Source organism: Balaenoptera physalus (assembly GCF_965194825.1).
Source record: "Balaenoptera physalus genome assembly, chromosome: X".
Taxonomy (NCBI): Eukaryota; Metazoa; Chordata; class Mammalia; order Artiodactyla; family Balaenopteridae; genus Balaenoptera; species Balaenoptera physalus.
This window is the reverse complement of record NC_138903.1, coordinates 91,891,807-91,915,252: the sequence shown is the minus strand read 5'-3', so window position 1 is coordinate 91,915,252 and position 23,446 is coordinate 91,891,807. Positions and strand designations below refer to the sequence as shown.

Below are 23,446 nucleotides of genomic sequence, written 5' to 3'. Positions count from 1 at the left end.
CCAATATCCTATTGCAACAGACATTGAATTTATTCATGGGAAAAAAAAAAGACTTGAGGACAGACAGAAAGACAGACTGAAAGAAAGACAGAAAGGAAAAACAAAGACAAAAGAGAGAGAGGAAGAGAGGCAGAGAGAGAGAGAGAATGAATCCTAAATAATTGGAGACCACTTAGAGAAGCACCACAGCAAGAGTGCTAAGAGTGCCGTTAATCCCCCTAACTATCCTACTGAGGAAGGTGCTTATTATCAGTCACAGACAAATGTGTATGCACCACCAGAGATACTCAAGGGACTCGGACATGTATATTCTGTTTAGGGTTGGATTATTGGAGGATAAGCTTCTTGGGGGGTTGTCTAGCAGGTGATGACCTCTTGTGATGTGACTAGCAGACAGATTCTGGGATACATGGAAATGAAGTTCATTCCTGTCTGCTGAAAAGTCATCTCTCTTTTTTTTTTTAATTGAAGTATAGCTGATTTACAATATCGTGTTAGTTTCAGGTATGCAGCACAGTGATTCAGATATATGTATAGATATATATAGATATATATTCTTTTTCAGATTCTTTTCCCTTATAGGTTATTACAAAATATTGAGTATAGTTCCCTGCGCTATACAGTAGGTCCTTGTTGATTATCTATTTTATATATTGTAGCGTGCATATGCTAATTCCAACCTCCTAATTTATCTGTCCCCCAACCCCATTTCCCCTGCGGTAACCATAAATTTGTTCTCTGTGTCTGTTTCTGTTTTGTAAATAAGTTCATTTGCGTCTTTTTCATCTCTATTTTTTCTAGGCCATGTAATAAATGTCCAGATCAAATGCTTCAATAGGTACTCAGGCCCTGGGGCACTGCTGATGACCCATGCAGAACCTTCTTTGGGAGGCAATTACATCATTACCCCACTAGAAGGTAAGCTACATAAGGGCGTGGACTTCGTCTGCTTTGTTCACTGTTGTATCTACAGCACCTAAAACATCTGGCATATGATGTGCACTCAATAAATATTTGTTAAGTGCATGCATGAATCAGTGGGAACACAGTCCATTCCACACGGTAAATATTTATTCATCTTTCCAAGTCCTGTTACTTTTATGTTATGCAAGGGCTTCACAGCTCACACATCATGGATGATCACAGTCCCCAGGTGAGCGAAATAAGATATTCATGAGCATGATCACCAGCGAAAACCAATTTACTTTTGAGGAGAAGCGTGACATGGTCCTGTCATCCCCGAAAAAGAAGGTTTCAGAGTTATGAGAGCCAAGAGACAAGGAGAGTCAATGCAAACTCTGTGGAAACCTTAATGAAACTCTCCTGCATGCCTAGTGAATCACTCTCAAGTGGCTGCTGGGATGAGTAATGATGCTGAGGGTCCAGCAGGAGAGAAATGGTGCCTATCTGGGTGCTAGTCAATACACACACTCCCTGCCTGGAGCCCCACTTCTCTGTTGACCCCTAGACACTGAACAGAGAGCCAGCAACAGAGGGAGGACCATTGTTCACTGTGCTATCCTGGTGCTGATAGCTGGGTCATCTTTGAGGTCTGAGAGAAGCTCGGTCAACCTCTCCACGGGCTCCCCCAAATTCAGATACCCAAGGCTTGGTCTGCAAAACCCATGCCGGAAATATTCCATAAAAGAAGGAAAGGTAATCTTGGAAACATGGGACTTAAATCAATCACTCTCCAAAAGTCTTAGGAGAGCACTGAACATATCTAACGCATCTGCCATTTTGTTCTTTCTTCTTCCTTCCTCCAGCTGAATCGAGGACTGTGAAACTCCCACCACCACTATTACCTCACACACACTGTGCATACCTCCTTGAGTCTGAAGGGCATGAGGGCTTCCCGCCTCTGCCGGCAGCGCTCCCTCAGCACCAGAAGTTGAGCCCCCACTTTCAAGTAAACTGTCACATCCTTGGAGGTTGAAAATGACCCTGAAAAGAAAAACTCACACCCAGCAACAAGATGCAGGCTTGCTCCTTGGAGATCCAACCGAAACGCCCCTGTCCTTGTCAGCAGACATTTTAAAAGATGCCTGTCTTTTATTTCACACATGCCCCCCAACTTCTTACCCCAATTCTTCTGAAAAGTAGCTAATGCTTTGAGAGTTTCCTCAGCTTGGGAGCACAGTCGACTTTTGAGGTACCCCACAGACCACTTTATACTTAAATAAGTGGGATAAGTAGTATGGGGGAGTTGAGTCCAGGACGGGATGCCAAATGACTCTCCAACTCTGCCCCCCAAATTAAGCCCTAGAAGTCACTGAATTCACCAGATAATACTCGACCCTGCACAGACATGCTTCTCCTCAGACTGAGGTTGCAGAAGCCTGCTTGTCAGGAGGGCACAATTGTAATTTTCCTTGCATTGGGCTGAAATGTGACAGACTCTTTCCTGGAATGAAACATTTATGAAAATGATGTGCTTAATCCATTTTTAGCAGCTCAGTAGTTTTCTCATGATGAAATAATCTTTCATCCAGTAAAACATTTTGCTTATTGTAGCTTCTACGTGACCTCCTGCTGCAATCCAGCCACTTCTCATGGCCAAAGGGAAAGCCAATTTCAAAATAGGAAAAGGGTGCAATACATTTTGGATCATGGAGATTCACATACACCATAGTTTGATAATAAGAAGAGAAAAAGTTTGTGGGGCGAGGCTGGACACAAATTTGTGCCCCTCCCACACCAGAAAATGCTGAGGTCATCTTCAGAAAGCGTGGCTTCCTATTAGTAGAGGGAACTCTTGGATGGGCATCTCCCCTGCTTCTTGTCGCCTCCTAGGAGCAGCTTATCCAGTTGTTTGCCTCCCTGGCCTCCCTCCTTCTCCCAAAGCCTTTCAGCACCCTTGGGAAGCCGTATCCCTTCAACATGCCAGCCAGACCCTTGGTCATGGCTGCAGCATTTCATAAGAAGGGATCTTTCCTCCCAGGAAACTGATCCCGCTGTGTTCTCAGCACTCAGGGACCCCACGGGACACACAGGGGGCGAGACCTGAGACAATGGATCAGTCCCCAGGGGCCTGTGCCTTCCATTAGCCTAGAATCCCAGATGACTGAAGGTGACGCCTCAGGACTAAGGGGCAAGAGAATGAAAACTGTTTTCTCATTTCCCTTTATTACCATTCCTTCATGCCGGCTCTCTCTCTCTGTGTCAGACTCATCATTCTCATTTGACAGAGAAAGATGCAGAGGCACTGGCTTGGGGAAGTATCTCTGGGTGTCCAGAATGCATCTTAACAGATGTTCACTAGTTGCCTGGAATGTGCCAAGCTCTGGGCTGGGCCCTGGGGTTTGGGTGGTCACGTGTCTCTGCCCTCAGGAAGCTTGAGAGGTCTGTAGCCGGGAGAGAGTCAAGTAAGCGGGCGGTTTTAACGGAGTGTGATGGTGCTGTGAAGGGGAAGGCGAAGGTCCTGTAGGAACACATTGGAGGGTCTCCTAACCCAGATCTGAGGGGTGACAGGGGCAGTTCAAGAAGTCTTCCTTGAGAGGGGGACAACAAAACTTAGTCCAGAAGGATAAGAGTGGAGGGAAGAGTACTCTGGCAGAGGGAACAACTTGTGAAACAACGTGGAAGCTGGAGAGACAGGGATCTCAAGATGCATCAGCTGAGGAGCAGAGTGACCAGGTCATGCAGCGCCTTGAACTTCAGCTTGAAAGCAATAGGGAAGAGTTGAGGAAGGGGAAGTGACAAGATCAAGCTTGTCAGAGGGAGTGAGTTAAACAGGATCAAGTGCTTCTGCTGCCCGCCCCCCTTAGTGCCCTAGCCTGCAGCTCTGCCCTGAGAGGTGCTGTAAGGCTTGGTTCCTGCCCACGGAGTGGGGATTGTGATGCTTACAGAAAACACGGAGGGAGGGTAAGCAGGTGAAAGAGCTGCTAAAGATATTTTCAGGAAAATTAGTACTTTGTATTTTGTACTTACTGACCATATAAGCATGATTTCAGGCTTATAATGTTTCCAGTCCCAATTCCAAAAGCCCAGCTCCGCCATCAACATTTCAGTGCGTAATCTTTAAAATTATCTTCTTTCCCCTTCATTGGTGGTTTAAAAATTCCTCTTCTTTAATAATAACACAACCACAAGGGAGATGCAGCACAAGTTCTACCCATCATTGCCTCTAAGTGGGTCCCTTTGAAGAGCTGGCAATCCCCACACACCCTTCTCTGGTGGGGCTGAGGGGCCGCAGTCAGCGCTGGAATTGACTCCTATAAAGTGGCACCGACCCCTCCCCTGAGTACACACTCAAGAACTCAGACGAGCTGTTGTGAGAATTTCCACTGCAGAATAAATGAAAACATTTTGCTTCTCACGTCGTAATTTAAAAAGAGAGAGTGAGAAAATGGAGATGATGGGAAGTTGAGAGAGAAAACAGCAATGGAGAGAAAGTGAGGGTGAAAGAAGAGGGGGAGACAGACACAGAAGGTGAGATCCGGAAAAGAAACAGGAAGGGAGATTAGAGAAGAAGAGAGTAAAGATGAAGGAAAGCTTCAGGGAGAGAGGGAGGAAGAAAGTAGGGAAAAAGAGGGAGGGAGGGAGGGAGGCACTCGTGGAAGTCCCTGAGGGGTTCAGGTGGTGCTTGAGCAAGTTTGGGGAAAGGTCGACAGGAAAAGAGCTGCTCAAGCACCTGGATGCTATAAGCAAATGGACAGAAGCAAGGGGATGGGGACAGGCCCACCCTCCCTGCCTCTCTACTCCATCCTGGGCTTTGGGGTTGCTGGGTCATTGCTCTTGGCCCCCTTGACTCCTCTGAAGCTTGCAAAGCCTGCTGTGTGCCAGGCCTGCCCTGCCCCTGCCAGGGACACCTATTCCTCCTCACAGCCTAGCCAGGCTGGGGAAAGGGGGTTTCAGAGAGCCCCCCAAGCTCAGCAGAGATGAGCTAAGGGAGGTAAGCAGGCAGGAAAGAGGATGCACAACTACAAGGATGAAGATGGGTCATGCAGACAGACAGATGGACAGACTGATAGGCAGGCAGACATAGGAGAACTCTGAAGTTCCTCTGCCTTATCCATCCCTTGTGTCTCCACCCAGAGGGTTGAGGAAAAGCCACCCCTTCCCTCTGCCTCCTCCTCATCTCCTCTCAGCCCTGAAGCTGTCAGCTGGAGGAAACCCAGTGGCTCCGCCTAAACCCTCTCAGGTTTTTTTCCCCCTTACAAAAATCATTAAGCCTTTAGAGTTCGGCCACAGCTTGGCTCCAGGCTAAAAGGGGAACTGCTGGGGAGGTTGGGGAATCAGGGCAGCCTGCATGCACTCCTCCAGCTGGACAGTTAGAAGCTAGACAGAACACCTCCGGCCCTCTCCAGGCTGCAGCGGCAGCCCAAGCTCCTCCCCAGCACACAGGCTCGCTCGGAACCCCACTCCAGCTGCTGGCGATTGTGCCTTTAAATTGCTGCTTTCAGAGGGTGCATCTCAGGGGGAGGTGGGAGGGAGGGAAACATCTTCCTACAGTCTCCCTCTTCCCTCCCCTCCAAGACTCTCCAGGGTTTAGAGAGTGATTGCTGCCTAAAAAGAATCTCCTTCAGCACCCCAGCAGGCAGGGCTGAGGCCCTCCGGAGACCCAGGCGAGCCAGAGCAGGAGCAGGTTATCTGTGTCAGGATCACTTCCAGGGGAATAGTTCTGGCCCCTGACTGGTAAGGACGGGGCAGAGAAGAGAGAAGAGGAGAGAGCGTGCAACTCCTAGCCCGGCCCTCCTTGGGTTCCTTGCAAGTGGCCCAAGTAGGAAGAAGGCTCTGTACTTTCGGCATTCCCGCCCGGATACCCCCTCTCACCTCGGCAGCCAGGCTGAGAAAGGACTCCAGGGTCCCCGCAGAATGACAACTCTTGTTCCAGCAACCCTCTCCTTCCTTCTCCTCTGGACCCTGCCAGGGCAGGTCCTCCTCAGGTGAGCTGAGTGGGGGTGAGAAGGAGATGCATGCAAATACCGGCCGGGGGTAGCAGGGGCTCTGGCACAGTTTCCTTGAAGTTTACAAAAAGCCCACAGTCTGGAAGGCTGCAGGGCAGGACACACCCTCCCCCAATCAGATCCCAGGAGACTTTCATAAAGGCTGTCAAAGCTCCAGAGCAGGTGGGAAGGCTTCTGCATGGGTGAGACTTTCCTGGGCCAGGGTAGGGGCTAGGGAGTGAGCCCCGGGACAGAAGCCATCTGTCCTGCCATGCAACCCTATATCTCCCTACCAGCTTGGCCACACATTCCTCAGATCCTTAAAAATGACACCAACATCTGCCAGCTGCTCACCCAAGAGATTTCAAGGAGCAAGGATTTTCCCAAAACCATATCAGAATGATTTTGGCTGACCAAACCTGGCCCTCTGCAGTCACCTTACCCTGCCCGGGGGGAACCTGGCAGCTCACTGTCCCTGGAGGGGCACTAAGTGGCCATCATTTCCTGGGCTTGGGGGAAAGACATGCTTTGGGCTCCTTGTAAATGGCCTCCCACCCATTCTCACTTTCTCATTAGGCCAGGAGCCATTCTAGGTGGATAGGGTGAGCTGAGGAGGAAAGATGGCTGTGCCTTGGGCTGAAATGGTCAGAAGAATGCCTCCCAAGGTGGAGGCAGGTGAGTGCCACCGCAGTATCATCCTCCTCCTCTTCATTCAAGGAGCATGCCAAGATCTGCTTGCCTCTCAGGAGCCTCCTGCCTCACTGCTGGCGGACACATTAGGGGGCAATCAGGCAGGGATGCAGTGGCTGGGGGGGGGGCAGTGATAAACTTCTTCAGAGTGAAAAGCAGCCCGAAGTGCAATGGCAGCTCAGCTGGAGTTGATAGGAGGATGCAGGCAGAAGGGGGCACCCAGCTGATGCTTGCTGGCCCTGCTGGAGGGGAAGTTGCCTCAAGGCCCAAGCTTTGGTGGCAGCATTCCCACTTGAGTGATTAGAGCAAGGCAGGCCCTTAGGAAATCTTAAACACTTTTTTAAAAATTGTTTTATTTATTTATTTATGGCTGTGTTGGGTCTTCGTTTCTGTGCTAGGGCTTTCTCTAGTTGCAGCAAGTGGGGGCCACTCTTCATCGCGGTGCGCGGGCCTCTCACTATCGCGGCCTCTCTTGTTGAGGAGCACAGGCTCCAGACGCGCAGGCTCAGCAGTTGTGACTCACGGGCCCAGCCGCTCCGCGGTATGCGGGATCCTCCCAGACCAGGGCTCGAACCCGTGTCCCCTGCATTGGCAGGCAGATTCTCAACCACTGCGCCACCAGGGAAGCCCAGGAAACCTTGAGACCAAATCCTTCATTGTATTTACGGAAACTGAGGTCTAGAGAGGGCAAGTGACCTGGCCAAGGTCACTTAAGTACCCAGTAGCAGAATCAGCGTTCTCCCCTTACCCCACCCCAGGGCCTTCCATGAGAAAGATTTTCAGCTCTGGGACCTCCCTAGTCCTGCCAGTGTTTGGAACTTTCCAGGAATGAAAGGGAGCAAGGAGAGGCCGCACACGGTGACTCTGCTTTCAGGTCCGCAGACAAGGTAACCCTGGAAAAGCGGGGCTGTCACTGCAGTTGGGGCCCAAGACAGCTGAGCCCACAGCCAGTCCCAGGGTCCTGGGGCTGGAGTTAGAGGGAGAGGTGACATGAGAGTGAGGCTGAGGACGGTGGCAAGGGTCTGGCTGCTCCACCTGCAGGGCCACGTGGCCTTCCAGCAGGCAGGTGACAAGCGGCCAACAGCAGCACCTGGCCAGTGTGGACGCCCCGTGGTGAAGCCACGGACTTCTGCTTGCACCAGCACCAGCACCCGCCTCCTTGGGTTTTCAGAGCCTGCTTAGGCCACCTGCTCTGGCCACCCCCGCTCGGGGCCAAGGTGGCCTCTGTTCCCAGGGTAAGAACTTCCTCCTGCTCATGGGATTCAAGGAAGCAAGACTCTAAGGGTCAGGGTGCGGCTGCCACTGACCTTCCCCCACTCTGGTTCCTTGGCAGACCGCCCTGGGCTGCTTGCATCATGGTATTGCGGTAGATGGACTTAGTTTTGAAGTCAGTAGCTCTGGGTTGGAATCTCGGCTTTACCATTTAGGAACTGTATGATCATGAACAAGTCACTCCATTTTGCACTCCTCAACTATAGCTGGAGGATAATAAGAGTGATTATTGAGAGGACTGATGTGAGAACTATACTAGATAAAGCGTTTAGCATGGTGCCTCAGCTATTTGTATTATTCTATCAGTCACTGGCAGGTCCATAGATTTACTGGGAAAGAGGAGCTCGCTGGTTCAAAGGAGACTCAGACCCAGAAGGACAGCAGTCACCCCACCTCCCAGCCCCAGCATTGCAGCAGCAGTAGTGGCAGCAGGGGAGCTGGCCCTGGTGATGACGGCAGGATGGAGCAGGAGCCACAGGACCCAGCCAGGAGTCCAGCCTGAGCTCAGTGTGAGCCCCACGCCTGCCCTCAAGCCCTTGCTGAGCTCCTGGTCCCTGGTCTAGCTATTGGCTGGTAAGCGGACAAGCAGGCATATGGAAGGAACTTTGCTGCTCTTAGAGGGAAACTTGTCAGGGGAGAAGGGGGCTGGCCTCTAGGCTAGGCCAAAGCACACTGGCCCCCTCCTCAAAATGAAGCTCTTAGGAAGAAAGGATGGGAGTTGACCTTCACAGCATGGCCACTTTACTGGGAGGCTTTCCCATGCTCCTAGAGCCCTGCTTTCCTGCCTATTTTATTGCCAAGGTGAGATTACCTGCCTGCAGCTGCCACAACCCTGAACTGAGGTTCAGCTCAGAATATAGCTTCCTGCTGGGGCAAACACCAGAAGCCAAGCCGCCCTCTCCAGAAGCTGGGTCCTAGCCCCTGAGGAATCAGCATGAAGGCCAAGCAACTAAAACCAGCTCTCAGGGGTGTAAATTGCCCTTGAGCCCTTCCCACCCTTGGCTAGGCCAGATGTGCAAAGCAGTGCCACAGCCACATTATTTCTGTCACTCTTGTTTGAGTATGTTCAAGGCACCTTCAGAAAGAGAATACTGGATGAGGCCTCAGCCTTGGGTTCAAGTCCTTGTCCTGGGCCCTGTGTCACTCACCAGCTGTGAGACTTTGGGCAAGTCACTTTTCTTTTGGACGGTTGATCTATCTATCTATCTATCTATCTATCTATCCGTTTAATAGATTCCACATATGAGATCATATGGTATTTGTCTTTCTCTGTCTGATTTATTTCATTTAGCATAATACCCTCCAAGTCCATCCATGTTGCTGCAAATGGCATTATTTCATTCTTTTCTATAGCTGAGTAGTATTCCATTGTATATATACACCACATCTTCTTTATCTATTCATCCATTGATGGACACTTGGGTGATTTCCGTGTCTTGGCCATTGCAAATAATGCTGCTATGAACATGGGGGTGGGGTGCAGATATTTCTTCAACATAGTGATCTCGTTTCCTTTGGATAAATACCCAGAAGTAGAATTGCTAGATCATAAGGTAGTTCAACTTTTAATATTTTGAGGGAACTCCACATTGTTTTCCACAGTGGCTGCACCAATTTACAGTCTCACAGATTACTCCTTTGGAAGCCTCAGTTTTCTCACCTATAAGATGGAAATAACAGTTTTCACCCCCATCACGCTGAGAATTTTGAGGGCAAAAAGATCTAATGTATGTGAAAGCAATCTTCTAGGACTAACTATTGAGCTGCTGTGTTGGCTTATGGGTTTCTGTACTTCTCATTTTGCAAGTGGGCACCTAGAAACCCATCTCCTAATCCTCCTGCCTGATGGAGAGACCAGCCAAAGTGGGGAGGGAACAAGGAAGGAGAGGGTCTGTGATAAAGGCAGAATACAACTGATCTCAGTTATTAATTCTTTATCTCTCCTGTCCAGGGTGGCCTTGGCAAAAGAAGAAGTCAAATCTGGGACCAAGGTGTCCCAGCCCATGTCCCCCTCTGATTTCCTGGACAAGCTTATGGGGCGAACATCTGGATATGATGCCAGGATTCGGCCCAATTTTAAAGGTAAGAAGCATTCATCCTACAAAAAACCCCTCCCTCCCCACTTCTTTTGGGGACATACTGCAGAGCTAGCCCCCATTGCCTACCTCAGGGCCAGGAGGCTGGAGGTACAGGGCTGGCTCTCACAGCTCAGAAGGAGCGTCCCCTCCCCATCATCCATGGGCCTGTGTGCCAGGCACTGCCTTCTCCCAGCAGTACCCTGGCCTCAAGCTCAGGGAGGGAGTCTTGGAAACTTCTCCCAGATTCCGGGAATGCCCTGCCAATATGGCTGTGCTTTGCTACCCTTAGGCCCACCTGTGAACGTGACCTGCAACATCTTCATCAACAGTTTCAGCTCCATCACCGAGACTACCATGGTAAAGCATCGCCCTGCTCCCACTTCCACTCTAGTGTGAATGGGTGAAGCCCACCAGATAGCAAGACTTTCCTCCCTCTGCCATCCTCTCCCTGTTTCAGGGTCATGGCTAAAGCCATGGGATGTCCAAAGTCGGTCACTGGGAGTTCATCTTTCCCCAGCCCAGGGTTTTAGTGGCTAAAGGCAGACTAGCCTAAGCAGCAGACGGTCCAGTTTGGAAGGTAGCTTGATGCATAGCACAGGCTTGGAAATCAGATAAACCTGCGTTCAAACCCTGACTCTACCATCTCTTAAGCAGGTTACTCAAATCTCTCTTTGTCTCAGTTTCCTCATCTGTAAAATGGGGATCATAACAGTACCCTCCTCTCAGGGTTGACATGAGATTTAAGTGAGATGATGCATATGAAGAAAGCACTTAGCAGAGAGCCTGGCACATAGTAAGTACTTAATAAATGTCTTTTCCCTTCCCTTCTTTGCCATATCAGCCCAAAGCAGGTTCCTTCTCCAGTGGAAAATGCCCACTGCCCCTGAGATGTGCTCCCAGCATTTCCTCCTCATGGCCCTCCTGCCCAGGTAGGCTTGCCAGGCCCCTGCAATAGCACTGCCTCTGATGGGCCCATCTCTGTTCAGGACTACCGGGTGAACGTCTTCTTGCGGCAGCAGTGGAACGACCCACGCCTGGCCTACCGAGAATATCCTGATGACTCGCTGGACCTCGATCCCTCCATGCTGGACTTGATTTGGAAGCCAGACCTGTTCTTTGCCAATGAGAAAGGGGCCAATTTCCACGAGGTGACCACAGACAACAAGTTGCTGCGCATCTTCAAGAATGGAAACGTGCTCTACAGCATCAGGTGCAGCTGGCGTACAGCCAGGAGAGCTTGGGGCAAGGGGTAGAGGCTGAGGGGTGGGCGGAGGGTTCCCTGTGCTGTACTGAGCCCCAGTAAGCCGGCCTAACTTCTTTCTTACTGTCCCTGCCAGGCTGACTCTCATTTTATCCTGCCCAATGGACCTGAAGAACTTCCCCATGGATATCCAGACCTGCACGATGCAGTTGGAGAGCTGTAAGTGTCCCTAGAGAGTCACAGAGTGAGGCCTGAGATACCAGCTAGTTAACCCCATGCCATGATATTCCAGACAGGAGAAGGGCAGCCCAGAGTGGGGATGGACTTCCCCAAGCACACACAGTGAGCTCTTGGCACAGGTGAGATTAGAAGCCAGGGCTTGCTAACACTCAGCCCAGTGTGCTTTTCCATCCCCTCGCTATTGGCAGGTCTGGCTGCCCCACAGGGCCGGGGAATGGGAAGGCTCCAGCCTTACATACAAATGTGCTTATGCTGGATGTGGAGGGTCATTTGAGGGGTACCTCCTCTGTCCAGATATAATTTCCCTCTCACAGTGCCTGAAGTAATTCTACCTTTACTTCCCCTGAGTTAAGACATTCAAGATGCCTATAAAAATCCAGAGTTGGCAGGGAAGGGGGGAGTCTTTGAACCCTGATTCCTTGTGAACACATAATTTTTTTTAACTGAAGTATAGTTACAATGTTGTGTTAATTTCAGGTGTACAGCCAAATAATTTGGATATATATATATATATATATATATATATATATATATATATATATATGTTCTTTTTCAGATCATTTTCCATTATAGGTTATTACAAGATACTGAATATAGTTCCCTGTGCTATACAGTAGGTCCTTGTTGTTTATCTATTTTACATATAGTAGTGTGTACAGATAGCTTTTGTAGAGAGGTGGGAGAGGACAGTTCTAGGCATAGGACAGTACCCAGGAGAGCAAGGTCAGCCAAGGGCTACCAGGGGCAGGGGTGCCAGCCTGCAGAGGCTGCCCCAAGTGCAGAGAAGCTAAAGGATAACAAGGCTGGACCATCGCCCATGTCCATTCCTTTGCTATCTCCTGGGCAAGTGAGACTGTGGCATCAGGAGATATCCATTTGATCCTCAAAGAAGAAGTCTTGTCAGGCTGTTTCCAACATATAATAACAGTAATGGATAGAATATGTCTTATGTGGTCAGCTTTTTAGAGTTCATAAACCACCTTCACATCCAGGTCCTCATTACCCCCTCTGAAAAGTACGTGGAGCATTTTACAGAAGGGGAAGTGACTTCCCCAAAGTCACAAAGCTACTCTGGGCCAAGGCCCTACACTGGACATCCGTGATCCTTGGTGTTTCTGCTCCCATTTCTACCCGACGTGTGAGTATAGTCATCTATGTGGCAAGAGCCTTCGCGAACTGCTAGCTATCTGTGAGCAACTTGGCATTTTCAATGTTAGCTCTCAATTTGCCCCAGGTCAGGACTCTGGCTGGGAGTCTGTGGTATGCACATTGTCCCATGCATGACTGGCAAGGTATAAATAGCTCTTTCCTCCCTGGAGTGAGGTGGCAGAAGCCCCAGCTCTGAGGCTGGCTCAGCTCAAGACATGTGGTCGGTACACGTGCTTACTCCCCTGGGTTTGAGATGGGGCAGGAGGTTCCCAGCTGGTTTCCTTGACATCTTTCCAAGCCTTTTGACGTGCTTTCTAGGTCTGCCAGAATAATTTCTCTTTGGGCCTTTCTAAAGCTTGAGAACTAGGTAGGAGAGGAATCTGGAATCTTTCTGATTTACCCACTTAGGCTGGGCCCATGAGGCAATTGACCCTCTTCCGAATGGTTTTCCTTTCCAAGATGAGCATGAAACTCCTAAAACCCAGGCCTTATTCCTCATTTGTTCTTTCCTGCCAGTTCTAACCCTCTCCCTACCCCTGTCCAACCACCACACTCTGCAGTCCTCTGCCATCTCTGTCACTTTCAGTTGGCTACACCATGAATGACCTCGTGTTTGAGTGGCTGGAAGATGCTCCTGCTGTCCAAGTGGCTGAGGGGTTGACTCTGTCCCAGTTTGTCTTGCGGGATGAGAAGGATCTAGGCTATTGTACCAAGCGCTACAACACAGGTAAAAACCCAAGATCTTTACTGGCTGTGGGCCACAAGAGGGCCTCCAGATGGGAGGGAAAGGGGCAAGGCAGCTGGCCTCTAGTGAAGGTCCAATCTGTACCAGATGTGGTGCTAAGTGCTTCATATGTCTTATCTCATTATGGTAGGGGTGATCAGCCCCATTTCTCAGAAAGAGAAAACTGAGGTGCTAAGAAGTTGAATCAGTTGTCCAAGTCACACAGCTAGTAAATGGCTGATTTACAATTCAAATCCAGATCTGTCTAATGCCAAAGCCCTTGTTCTTGTCCCTAACACACGCTGCAGAACAAATGGTCCTGTGCCAGTGAGTGGCAGGAGTGTTCCACCTGTCCTGGGGCCAACTTCATGTGGAAAGTGGGGAATCTACATCTGGGAGTAGTCAATGAGTACACTGAACCAAGAGAGAACAGAATTCAGGTCACCAGCTGGCTTACCGTCCACACCTCCTACCACTGTCCCCACTGCCCAACTCTCATGAACTGGCTTGGTTTCCCAGGTGTGAAAAGCGTGCCAGGAAATGGAGAGGAGCTGGTTTTCCAGCCTGAGCGTCTGCCCCCTGCAGCTTCCCTAATCGCTGCTGGCTCCTCATTTCCCCCGGCAATTTGGCTGTGAAGAGCTATGACCCTGAGATAGAGGCCACAAGCTGAAGAGGGGAGATCTTTAGTCTGGAAGCTAAATTTGTTTCCCAACCTGTTGATCCAGGAATTCCACTGCCTGGAATTTATTATAAGGAAATATTCCAAAATATCATATTGACTTTAGACCCCAAGAGGCTTCCTGGGTCACGGTTTATACTAGCAAAATCTTGGAACTGCTCTAAATAGCCACCAATAGGGTGGAAGTTAAGTAAATTACATAGCGCATCTGCTTAGTGGGATATTATCCAGACGTTTAAAAGAACGCTTGCAAGGTGCTTATATTAACATGGGAAACTTCAAGTGGAAAAGGCTAAGATTCAAAGTTGTATACACAGAATGATTCTATTGTGATGAAAGAAACAAACCAAAAGCATGTGTTTAAAAACTCTGGAAGGAAATAGCACTAAGCGTTTCTAAAGCAGTATGATACAACAGATAAGAGCAAGAACTCGAGTCAGATAGAGCTGAGTTTGAATTCTGGCTGCACCATTTACTAGTTGGGTGCCCTTGAGCAACATAACTTAATCTCTTTGAGCCTCAGTATCCCTGTCTGTAAAATGGGAAATAATAATTTTACCTGCCCCAAAGAGTTGCTATGCGATTTAAATGAGATAAACTATATAAAGTCAGGGCACTTAGTAGGGGCTTGACAAATGTCAGCTTATGAATATTATTATTCTTTCTCTACTTCGCACTTTTGTTCTGTGCTAAACAAGTGTTAATTTTGTCATTGAAAACAAAACTGCTATCACCAAAAAAAAAAAAAAAAAAAAAAAGGAAGGAAGGAAGGAAAGAAAGGAAAGAAAATATGGATACCTAGCCAAAACATGTCATGGCAAGAAGCCCAGGGTGGGTGGACTCAGGGAAGAGTAGGAGATCACAGCATCACACGGCATGTCAAAGCCACAATCAGTCATTGATGAAATCACTAATCTTGAGGAATCAGACATAAAATAATAATATACACATCCTCTGCTTTTTGCTTTGGTTATCCTAAGCGTCTGCTGCCAGAAGCTCTGAGCTTGTGTTTTCTTAGCCTTGGGGAGTGGAAAGCAGGGTAAAGTGAAGATGGCTGGCAGAGGAGGCGAGCATTGGTACATGTGCCTGGGGCCAATGCACTTTTTGTGGGTGGAATAGAATGCTGCTGCCAGATGCTTTCTGGGAACCCGCTGCTTGCTGTCCAGAGCTGGTCTCTGTTAGACATTGTTTCCAGATGTTTGCTATCCTGCTCTTCTGACTTGCTTAAGACCCAGGCAGTGTTTATCTCAGTGAATCGTTGCCGGAGAGGTTCAAGGGTCCCAGCACACACAAGCTAGGCTGCTGAGATTTGAGTGGAGTCTAAGCTCGTTTTGTTAATCATGATAATAGTACCAGCTACCTAGTGCTCAACACCTCAAATACATTATCTCATTTAATTCCTACAACTGCCCAATGATGGAATTGATATTGTTGTTACTCTATTTTACAGGCAAGGAAACTGAAGCTTTAAACGCTTAGGTGTTTTGCCTGAGGTCACACAGCTAGTGAGTGGAAGGTTCAGGATTCAAAGCCATACAGTCTGGCTCTGGAGCCCTCCCACCCTTAATCCTCTTGCAGTGCTGTCACGGGGAAGGCCTTCTGCTGGCAACTAAAGTGCTAGGAGCAAGAGGTCAAGTCCCCAATGGCTTCTCTGAGAGTTTCCTCAAAACATGCATCTGGTGCTCCCTGGCGCCATTTCGAAAGGCTCATTTTTTGGCCCAGGTTAGGTGCCCACAGAAATAGGGCTGCCCTAGTCCTGCCTCTCAGGCTCAGCTGCAGGCTGGGGACCTGGGGCCTGATACCTCACCTCTTTCCTTGCAGGGAAATTCACCTGCATCGAGGTAAAGTTTCACCTGGAACGACAGATGGGCTACTATCTGATTCAGATGTATATCCCCAGCCTACTCATCGTCATCCTGTCCTGGGTCTCCTTCTGGATCAACATGGATGCTGCCCCTGCCCGGGTGGGCCTAGGCATCACCACTGTGCTCACCATGACAACTCAGAGCTCCGGCTCCCGGGCCTCTTTGCCTAAGGTGAAGAGACATGCAAGGGAACTTGCTTGCCATAGAGCTCCCCATTTCCCATTCATCCCCTGTTCCCTCCTGCTGACTATTTTCCTTGGATTTAAGGTAGGGAAGAGCCATCGAGCAAGAGCAGGTGGCCTGCATTCTCGTCCCCCAGAACATACCGCTAACAACATTGCTAACAGTGTGGAGGCTTGGGTTGCAGATGCTGTCTGGCTGGGGAACGAGTCGAGACAGTGCTGACTTACTTTGACTTTCATCAGGAAATACTAGCATGTCCAAGATTAAAAGACCCTTAGCAAGTAGAAAGTCCCACTCCCTCACGGTACAGATGAGGGCATTACAGCCCAGAGAGATAGAATGACTTTCTCAAGGTCATGCTTCACAAGAAACAATCAAACAATCTGACATCTGTTTCTTGCTATGTCGGAAATCGGATACTATTACAAAGAACTCTAGAGACAATGTCCCTTCTTTTGGGGTGAGAAAACTTTGAGGTAGCAAATAGCAATTAAAGTCAGTAGACTTTGATCACCTAAGGCCTGATGATATTTTGATTACACAGAGAGATTTGTGCTGATGGAACTAGGCCTAGGTTCTCCCTGCCTCATGTCTTCACGTGCAGAATTTAGAGGTTGTCACCTCAATGTCCTTACAGTCAGCAAGGCTCTGAGAAAATCAGGGAGCAAACTCATTCATTCATTCAATAAATATTTACTGAGCATGTACTATGTACCAGGCACTGTACTAGGCCACGGAGAAATAATGGGAAACCAAAACAACACAGCTTTTGCAGATCTTCCAGTGAATATATTCCCTCTTGCTCTGTATTGATGGAAACCAGGCCCTGTGATCGCCCATCTCCCAGTGTTTATTTTTAAGAAGATTTTTACTGGGGACTTAAACAGGGGGTAATCCAGACACCCAGAGTGAATTTACAAATTTGCTATATGGTGGGGAGGTGGGGGTGGGGGTAATAGTGGTTAAGAGTAAGAGAATAGAGTCAGGTAGATTTTGATTTAAGTCCCTGCCTTGTCATTTACTAATGGTGATCTCAGGTAAATTCCTTAACATCTCAGTCTCCTCACCTGTAACATGGAAATATTACCTCTTCCATAGGGTTATTGCAAGTAATAAATAAGATAATGTATTAACACAGAGAACAGTGTTTGGTACATAATAACCGCTCAATAAATGTTAACTATTGTTATAATTATTAGGGGTCTAGGTAGAAAGAACTGGGTGGTAGACCTAGGCCTAAAGCAGCTGGTGATGTTTCCAATTATTTTTGAGTCACCAGGAAACCTTTGAGGTGGTCCTAAGCCCTCTAGGGATAAATAGTGACAAAACTCAGATTAGGATCTAATGTCCTAGGGGACATTGTCAGAGATCACTTCCTATACAAGCATACTTCGTTTTATTGCACTTCGCTTTATTGCACTTCGCAGATACTGCATTTTTTAACGACTTGAAGGTTTGTGGCAACCTTGCGTTGTCAGATGATGGTTAGCATTTTTTTAGCAAAAAGTATTTTTTAATTAAGGTATACACATTTTTTTTTAGACATAATGCTATTACACACTTACTAGAGACTACAGTGTAGTGTAAACATAGCTTTTATATGCACTGGGAAACCAAAAGATTTATGTGATTCGCTTTATTGCAATATCTGCTTTATTGCAGTGATCTGGAACCGAACCCACAATATCTCCGAGGTAGGCCTGTAAATGTATTTTCTAAATGGACACGGATATTGAAGAGGCTCTGAGAGGCAGACTGGGCTTAGGCGAGGGCTTCAGGGCCAGGTGGGGCTTCGGTAGTGGCCTTGTATGAAAGCCAGAGGCAGAAAAGTAGTTCAGACCTAAGAACCCTGCCCTTGTTTATTGCCACTGCCACACAAGAAGGAGATTCTCCTCTATCTCAGGGAAGTGCTGCAATTTATGCCTTATTCTTGCTGAGAGAACTTCTTCCTCCAATCCCCTCCTGTGAGCAAACACAATCCACCTGCTCCCAGGAATCACTTTGTTTTCTCTTATGGAAAAAATGGACTTTGTTGGAGGATTGTTTGATTTGGTTTGATTTGGGGTGGGGGTTGCAGTATTTGATGCCTTATCAGATTTTTTTTTTTAAAGAAGGCAGCACTTCATATTTTTTTTTTTAGAAGGAGGGAGCTAGTATTTTTTTTTTAATAAAGTCTTTTTATTCTTTTTTTTTAATTAATTAATTTATTTATGCTTGTGTTGGGTCTTCGTTTCTGTGCGAGGGCTTCCTCTAGTTGTGGCAAGTGGGGTCCACTCTTCATCGCGGTGCGCGGGCCTTTCACTATCGTGGCCTCTCTTGTTGGGGAGCACAGGCTCCAGACGCGCAGGCTCAGCAATTGTGGCTCACGGGCCCAGTCGCTCCACGGCATGTGGGATCTTCCCAGACCAGGGCTCGAACCCGTGTCCCCTGCATTGGCAGGCAGATTCTCAACCACTGCGCCACCAGGGAAGCCCGCCTTATCAGATTTTGATGACCTTTTCTTTTTACGTATATATATTTTTATTGAAGTATAGTTGATTTACAATGTTGTGTCAATCTCTGCTGTACAGCAAAGTGACTCAGTTATACACATAGAGGCATCCTTTTTTCATATTCTTTTCCATTATGGTTTATCACAGGATATTGAATGTAGTTCCCTGTGCTATACAGTATGACCTTGTTGTTTATCCATTCTATATATACCAGTTTGCATCTGCTAATCCCAAACTCCCAGTCCTTCCCCACCCCCTCCCCTTTGGCAACCACAAGTCTGTTCTCTATGTTAGGGACCGTTTCTTGGCCTCATTGGCCAATAAGCAAAATACGTAGGCATGCACCCCGAACTAAATAGCTTCATTGGCCAGCCCCACAGAGCAAGGGACTAAGTCAGGGAACTTCCGCTCACTCTTGAGTTTGTGCAACATTAGATTTTATAGGAGCCCCAAGGAAAAAGGTGGGGCCAGGTCAGGGGCTTCTGAAAGCCACAGCAATTCCACCCCCCAGTACAACTCTAGTGTCCAGGATAAGAGCAGCAGAGGCTCGCTTTGTAAGGGGACTCAGCTGGGATGGCCATTCCCCATGCTCCCGGAAGCCACTCCTTCTTTGCGTTTATGAGGGCTAGGGCTCTCAAAGACACCCATGGCTGTCTCTTTGCCAGGTTCTTGATCTACACAACTGCAGGTGGCTCAGTGCATAATGGAAGGGTTAAATGGAAGTTTCTACCAGAGACTGACAGATTAGACCTAAAGTTGCAGTGGGGAGGAGGGACCCAATTCTTTCAAAATCTTGTAATCTAAATGGCTCACAGCTCTTGGGGCAAGTAGTAACAAGGAGGGCCAAGAGAGCAAACAGAAGCCAGCAGAGACGAATACAAACCATCCATCCACTCATTAATTCAAAATATACTTACTATGTGCCAGGCACTCAGCTAGGAACAGTGAACACGATGGAAACAGTCCCTGCCACTGAAGAGCTCACAGTCTAGTGAAGGAAATAGCCAGATATATTTGATGGATGCTAAGAAGGTGTAGGTAACCTGAGCACATACAGTAGGGGCAACCAACCCAGACTAGGATGAATAGGGAAGACTTCTCAGAGGATATGGTATCTGAAGTGAACGTTTAAGTAAAAGTTATCAAGGTAAAGGAGAGATACAGAGAGAGATTATCTCCTTGGGAGACAACTGAAATTGATCATCATGGCAGGGTCATAGATTGCAAGGGGCGAGACAAGGCTGAAGTAGTAGGCAGGGGCTAGATGTCATGCTAAGGGGAGCATTGACTGTATCGGAAGGATAATGGAGAACCACTGAAGAGTTGTAAGCAGAGGAGTGATATGATCAGACTTACATTTTCAAAACAAAATTCTGGCTGCTATTTGGAGAACAGATTGGAGGTGGCAAGTGTAGATGCAGGGAGACCGTTTAGGGAAACTGTTGCACTCCTTCAGATGAGCCAGGATAGCAAGTGGATGGATTCCACAGATATTTAAGGCGTATTGTTGACACATGTATTGTTAACAAGACTTTCTTCCTGCTGCTTAAGGTGTCCTTTTCTTTTGATGGTCCAAAGTCCTTCGTGGACCTCCCTTGTCATTATCTCACTACGGATTTCTGTAGCACTTAACATCCCTGGGGGCACAGTGGGACTGGGAGATGGTGAATGAAATAGGATGACCTTTTAGTATGTGGCAAAGTGGAAACACCAAGGGATGCTTAATCAGGGTTGCCTAGCAACCCACCACTACCATCTCAGTGGAACTGACTTAAAAGGAAAAGAGCAGGGTTTCTCAATCTTTTTTTTTTAACACATACACACTGTATTTTATTTTTACAAGAGATAAACTGACACCAAGCATTGTAAATGGATGACCACAACAAAAGCAACAATGATTGCAATTACCAAACACGAAACACACTCATACTATGTCATAATATTGACATACAGTCCAGTAATCCTCCACTGTAACAGCTGCTTTACTTTGCAGTGAAAATTGATTTGTATATTTTTTGCCTCTGAGTCCTTGTGGGATTTTTTTTTTTATTCAAAAAGAAAGTCACAAAAAATATAATCATCCTCATCAGTTCACTCAGTCCCATGTAATTAATTTTTTTTTATCTTGATCTTTTGCTAGCACCTTTATGAATTCATCAGTTTTCCATTAGAGTTCTGAAAATGCTTATTCATTCAGTTCAGCAGTACAGTCAGTTACCAGAAACCTGTACTTGTCAGAGTCTTTTCCATGAATTTCTTGAAGATGAAACCCTTTTATAGGAACATATTTGCAAAAGCATCAGCGTACACCCAGAACTGTCTGTAAATGACAAAAGACTTAAAAATGACCACGGTTAAAGATTTGATGAAACTTCATAATAATGCAATTGACAAGGAAATTTAGTTATTTCTGAGATATACATTTTAAAGTAATAACTAGGATTATGACTTATAACATTATACCAGAACATATAAGATTTTTAGAAATTTCATGTAATGTCTGAAACATTTATATTAACATATTTCCATACAAATAACCGAAAGAAAGTTTAGTATTGGTTGTTTTTTGTTTGTTTGTTTGTTTTTCTATACTGTAGGTTCTTATTAGTAATCAATTTTATACACATCAGTGTATACATGTCAATCTCAATCGCCCAATTCAGCACACCACCATCCCCACCCCACCGCGGTTTTCCCCCCTTGGTGTCCATACGTTTGTTCTCTACATCTGTGTCTCAAATTCTGCCCTGCAAACCGGTTCATCTGTACCATTTTTCTAGGTTCCACATACATGCATTAATATATGATATTTGTTTTTCTCTTGCTGACTTACTTCACTCTGTATGACAGTCTCTAGGTCCATCCACGTCTCAACAAATGACTCAATTTCATTCCTTTTTATGGCTGAGTAATATTCCATTGTATATATGTACCACATCTTCTTTATCCATTCGTCTGTCGATGGGCATTTAGGTTGCTTCCATGACCTGGCTATTGTAAATAGTGCTACAATGAACATTGGGGTGCATGTGTCTTTTTGAATTATGGTTTTCTCTGGGTATATGCCCAGTAGTGGGATTGCTGGATCATATGGTAATTCTATTTTTAGTTTTTTAAGGAACCTCCATACTTTTCTCCATAGCGGCTGTATCAATTTACATTCCCACCAACAGTGCAAGACGGTTCCCTTTTCTCCACACCCTCTCCAGCATTTGTTGTTTGTAGATTTTCTGATGATGCCCATTCTAACTGGTGTCAGGTGGTACCTCATTGTAGTTTTGATTTGCAATTCTCTAATAATTAGTGATGTTGAGCAGCTATTCATGTGCTTCTTGGCCATCTGTATGTCTTCTTTGGAGAAATGTCTATTTAGGTCTTCTGCCCATTTTTGGATTGGGTTGTTTGTTTCTTTAATATTGAGCTGCATGAGCTGTTTATATATTTTGGAGATTAATCCTTTGTCCGTTGATTCGTTTGCAAATATTTTCTACCATTCTGAAGGTTGTCTTTTCGTCTTGTTTATGGTTTCCTTTGCTGTGCAAAAGCTTTGAAGTTTCATTAGGTCCCATTTGTTTATTTTTGTTTTTATTTCCATTGCTCTAGGAGGTGGATCAAAAAAGATCTTGGTGTGATTTATGTCAAAAAGTGTTCTTCCTATGTTTTCCTCTAAGAGTTTTATAGTGTCCGGTCTTACATTTAGGTCTTGAATCCATTTTGAGGTTACTTTTGTGTATGGTGTTAGGGAGTGTTCTAATTTCATTCTTTTACATGTAGCTGTCCAGTTTTCCCAGCACCACTTATTGAAGAGACTGTCTTTTCTCCATTGTATATCTTTGCCTCCTTTGTCATAGATTAGTTGACCATAGGTGTGTGGGTTTACCTCTGGGCTTTCTATCTTGTTCCATTGATCTATGTTTCTGTTTTTGTGCCAGTACCAAATTGTCTTGATTACTGTAGTTTTGTAGTATAGTCTGAAGTCAGGGAGTCTGATTCCTCCAGCTCCGTTTTTTTCCCTCAAGACTGCTTTGGCTATTCGGGGTCTTTTGTGTCTCCATACAAATTTTAAGATGATTTCTTCTAGTTCCGTAAAAAATGCCATTGGTAATTTGATAGGGATTGTGTTGAATCTGTAGATTGCTTTGGGTAGTATAGTCATTATCACAATATTGATTCTTCCAATCCAATAACATGGTATATCTCTCCATCTGTTGGTATCATCTTTAATTTCTTTCATAAGTGTCTTATAGTTTTCTGCATACAGGTCTTTTGTCTCCCTAGGTACGTTTACTCCTAGGTATTTTATTCTTTTTGTTGCAATGGTAAATGGGAGTGTTTCCATAATCTCACTTTCAGATTTTTCATCATTAGTGTATAGGAATGCAAGAGATTTCTGTGCATTAATTTTGTATCCTGCAACTTTACCAAATTCATTGATTAGCTCTAGTAGTTTTCTGGTGGCATTTTTAGGATTCTCTATGTATAGTATCATGTCATCTGCAAACAGAGACAGCTTTACTTATTCTTTTCCAATTTGTATTCCTTTTATTTCTTTTTCTTCTCTGATTGCCATGGCTAGGACTTCCAAAACTATGTTGAATAATAGTGGAGAGAGTGGACATCCTTGTCTCATTCCTGATCTTAGAGGAAATGCTTTCAGTTTTTCACCATTGAGAATGATGTTTGCTGTGGGTTTGTTGTATATGGCCTTTATTATGTTGAGGTAGGTTCCCTCTATGCCCACTTTCTGGAGAGTTTTTATCATAAATGGGTGTTGAATTTTGTCAAAAGCTTTTTCTGCATCTATTGAGATGATCATATGGTTTTTGTTTTTTTTTTAACATCTTTATTGGAGTATAATTGGATCATATGGTTTTTATTCTTCAATTTGTTAATATGGTGTATCACATCGATTGATTTGCGTATACTGAAGAATCCTTGCATACCTGGGATAAATCCCACTTGATCATGGTAAATGATCCGTTTAA

The 23,446-nt window shown here is 46.3% G+C and overlaps 1 protein-coding gene across 1 annotated transcript in view; it reads left to right on the top strand.

The window, feature by feature from the left end:
• Positions 1–5,706: 5,706 nt before the first annotated feature.
• LOC309653267 (glycine receptor subunit alpha-4) overlaps positions 5,707–23,446 on the top strand; it is a 31,792-nt gene continuing 14,052 nt past the window's right edge. The window contains exons 1-7 of the mRNA XM_082447840.1: positions 5,707–5,888; positions 9,802–9,932; positions 10,218–10,285; positions 10,915–11,138; positions 11,266–11,348; positions 13,105–13,245; positions 15,743–15,957. Of these exons, the coding sequence (XP_082303966.1) occupies positions 5,818–5,888; positions 9,802–9,932; positions 10,218–10,285; positions 10,915–11,138; positions 11,266–11,348; positions 13,105–13,245; positions 15,743–15,957 (933 nt within the window). The 5' untranslated portion in view covers positions 5,707–5,817. The remainder of the gene's footprint in view (positions 5,889–9,801; positions 9,933–10,217; positions 10,286–10,914; positions 11,139–11,265; positions 11,349–13,104; positions 13,246–15,742; positions 15,958–23,446) is intronic.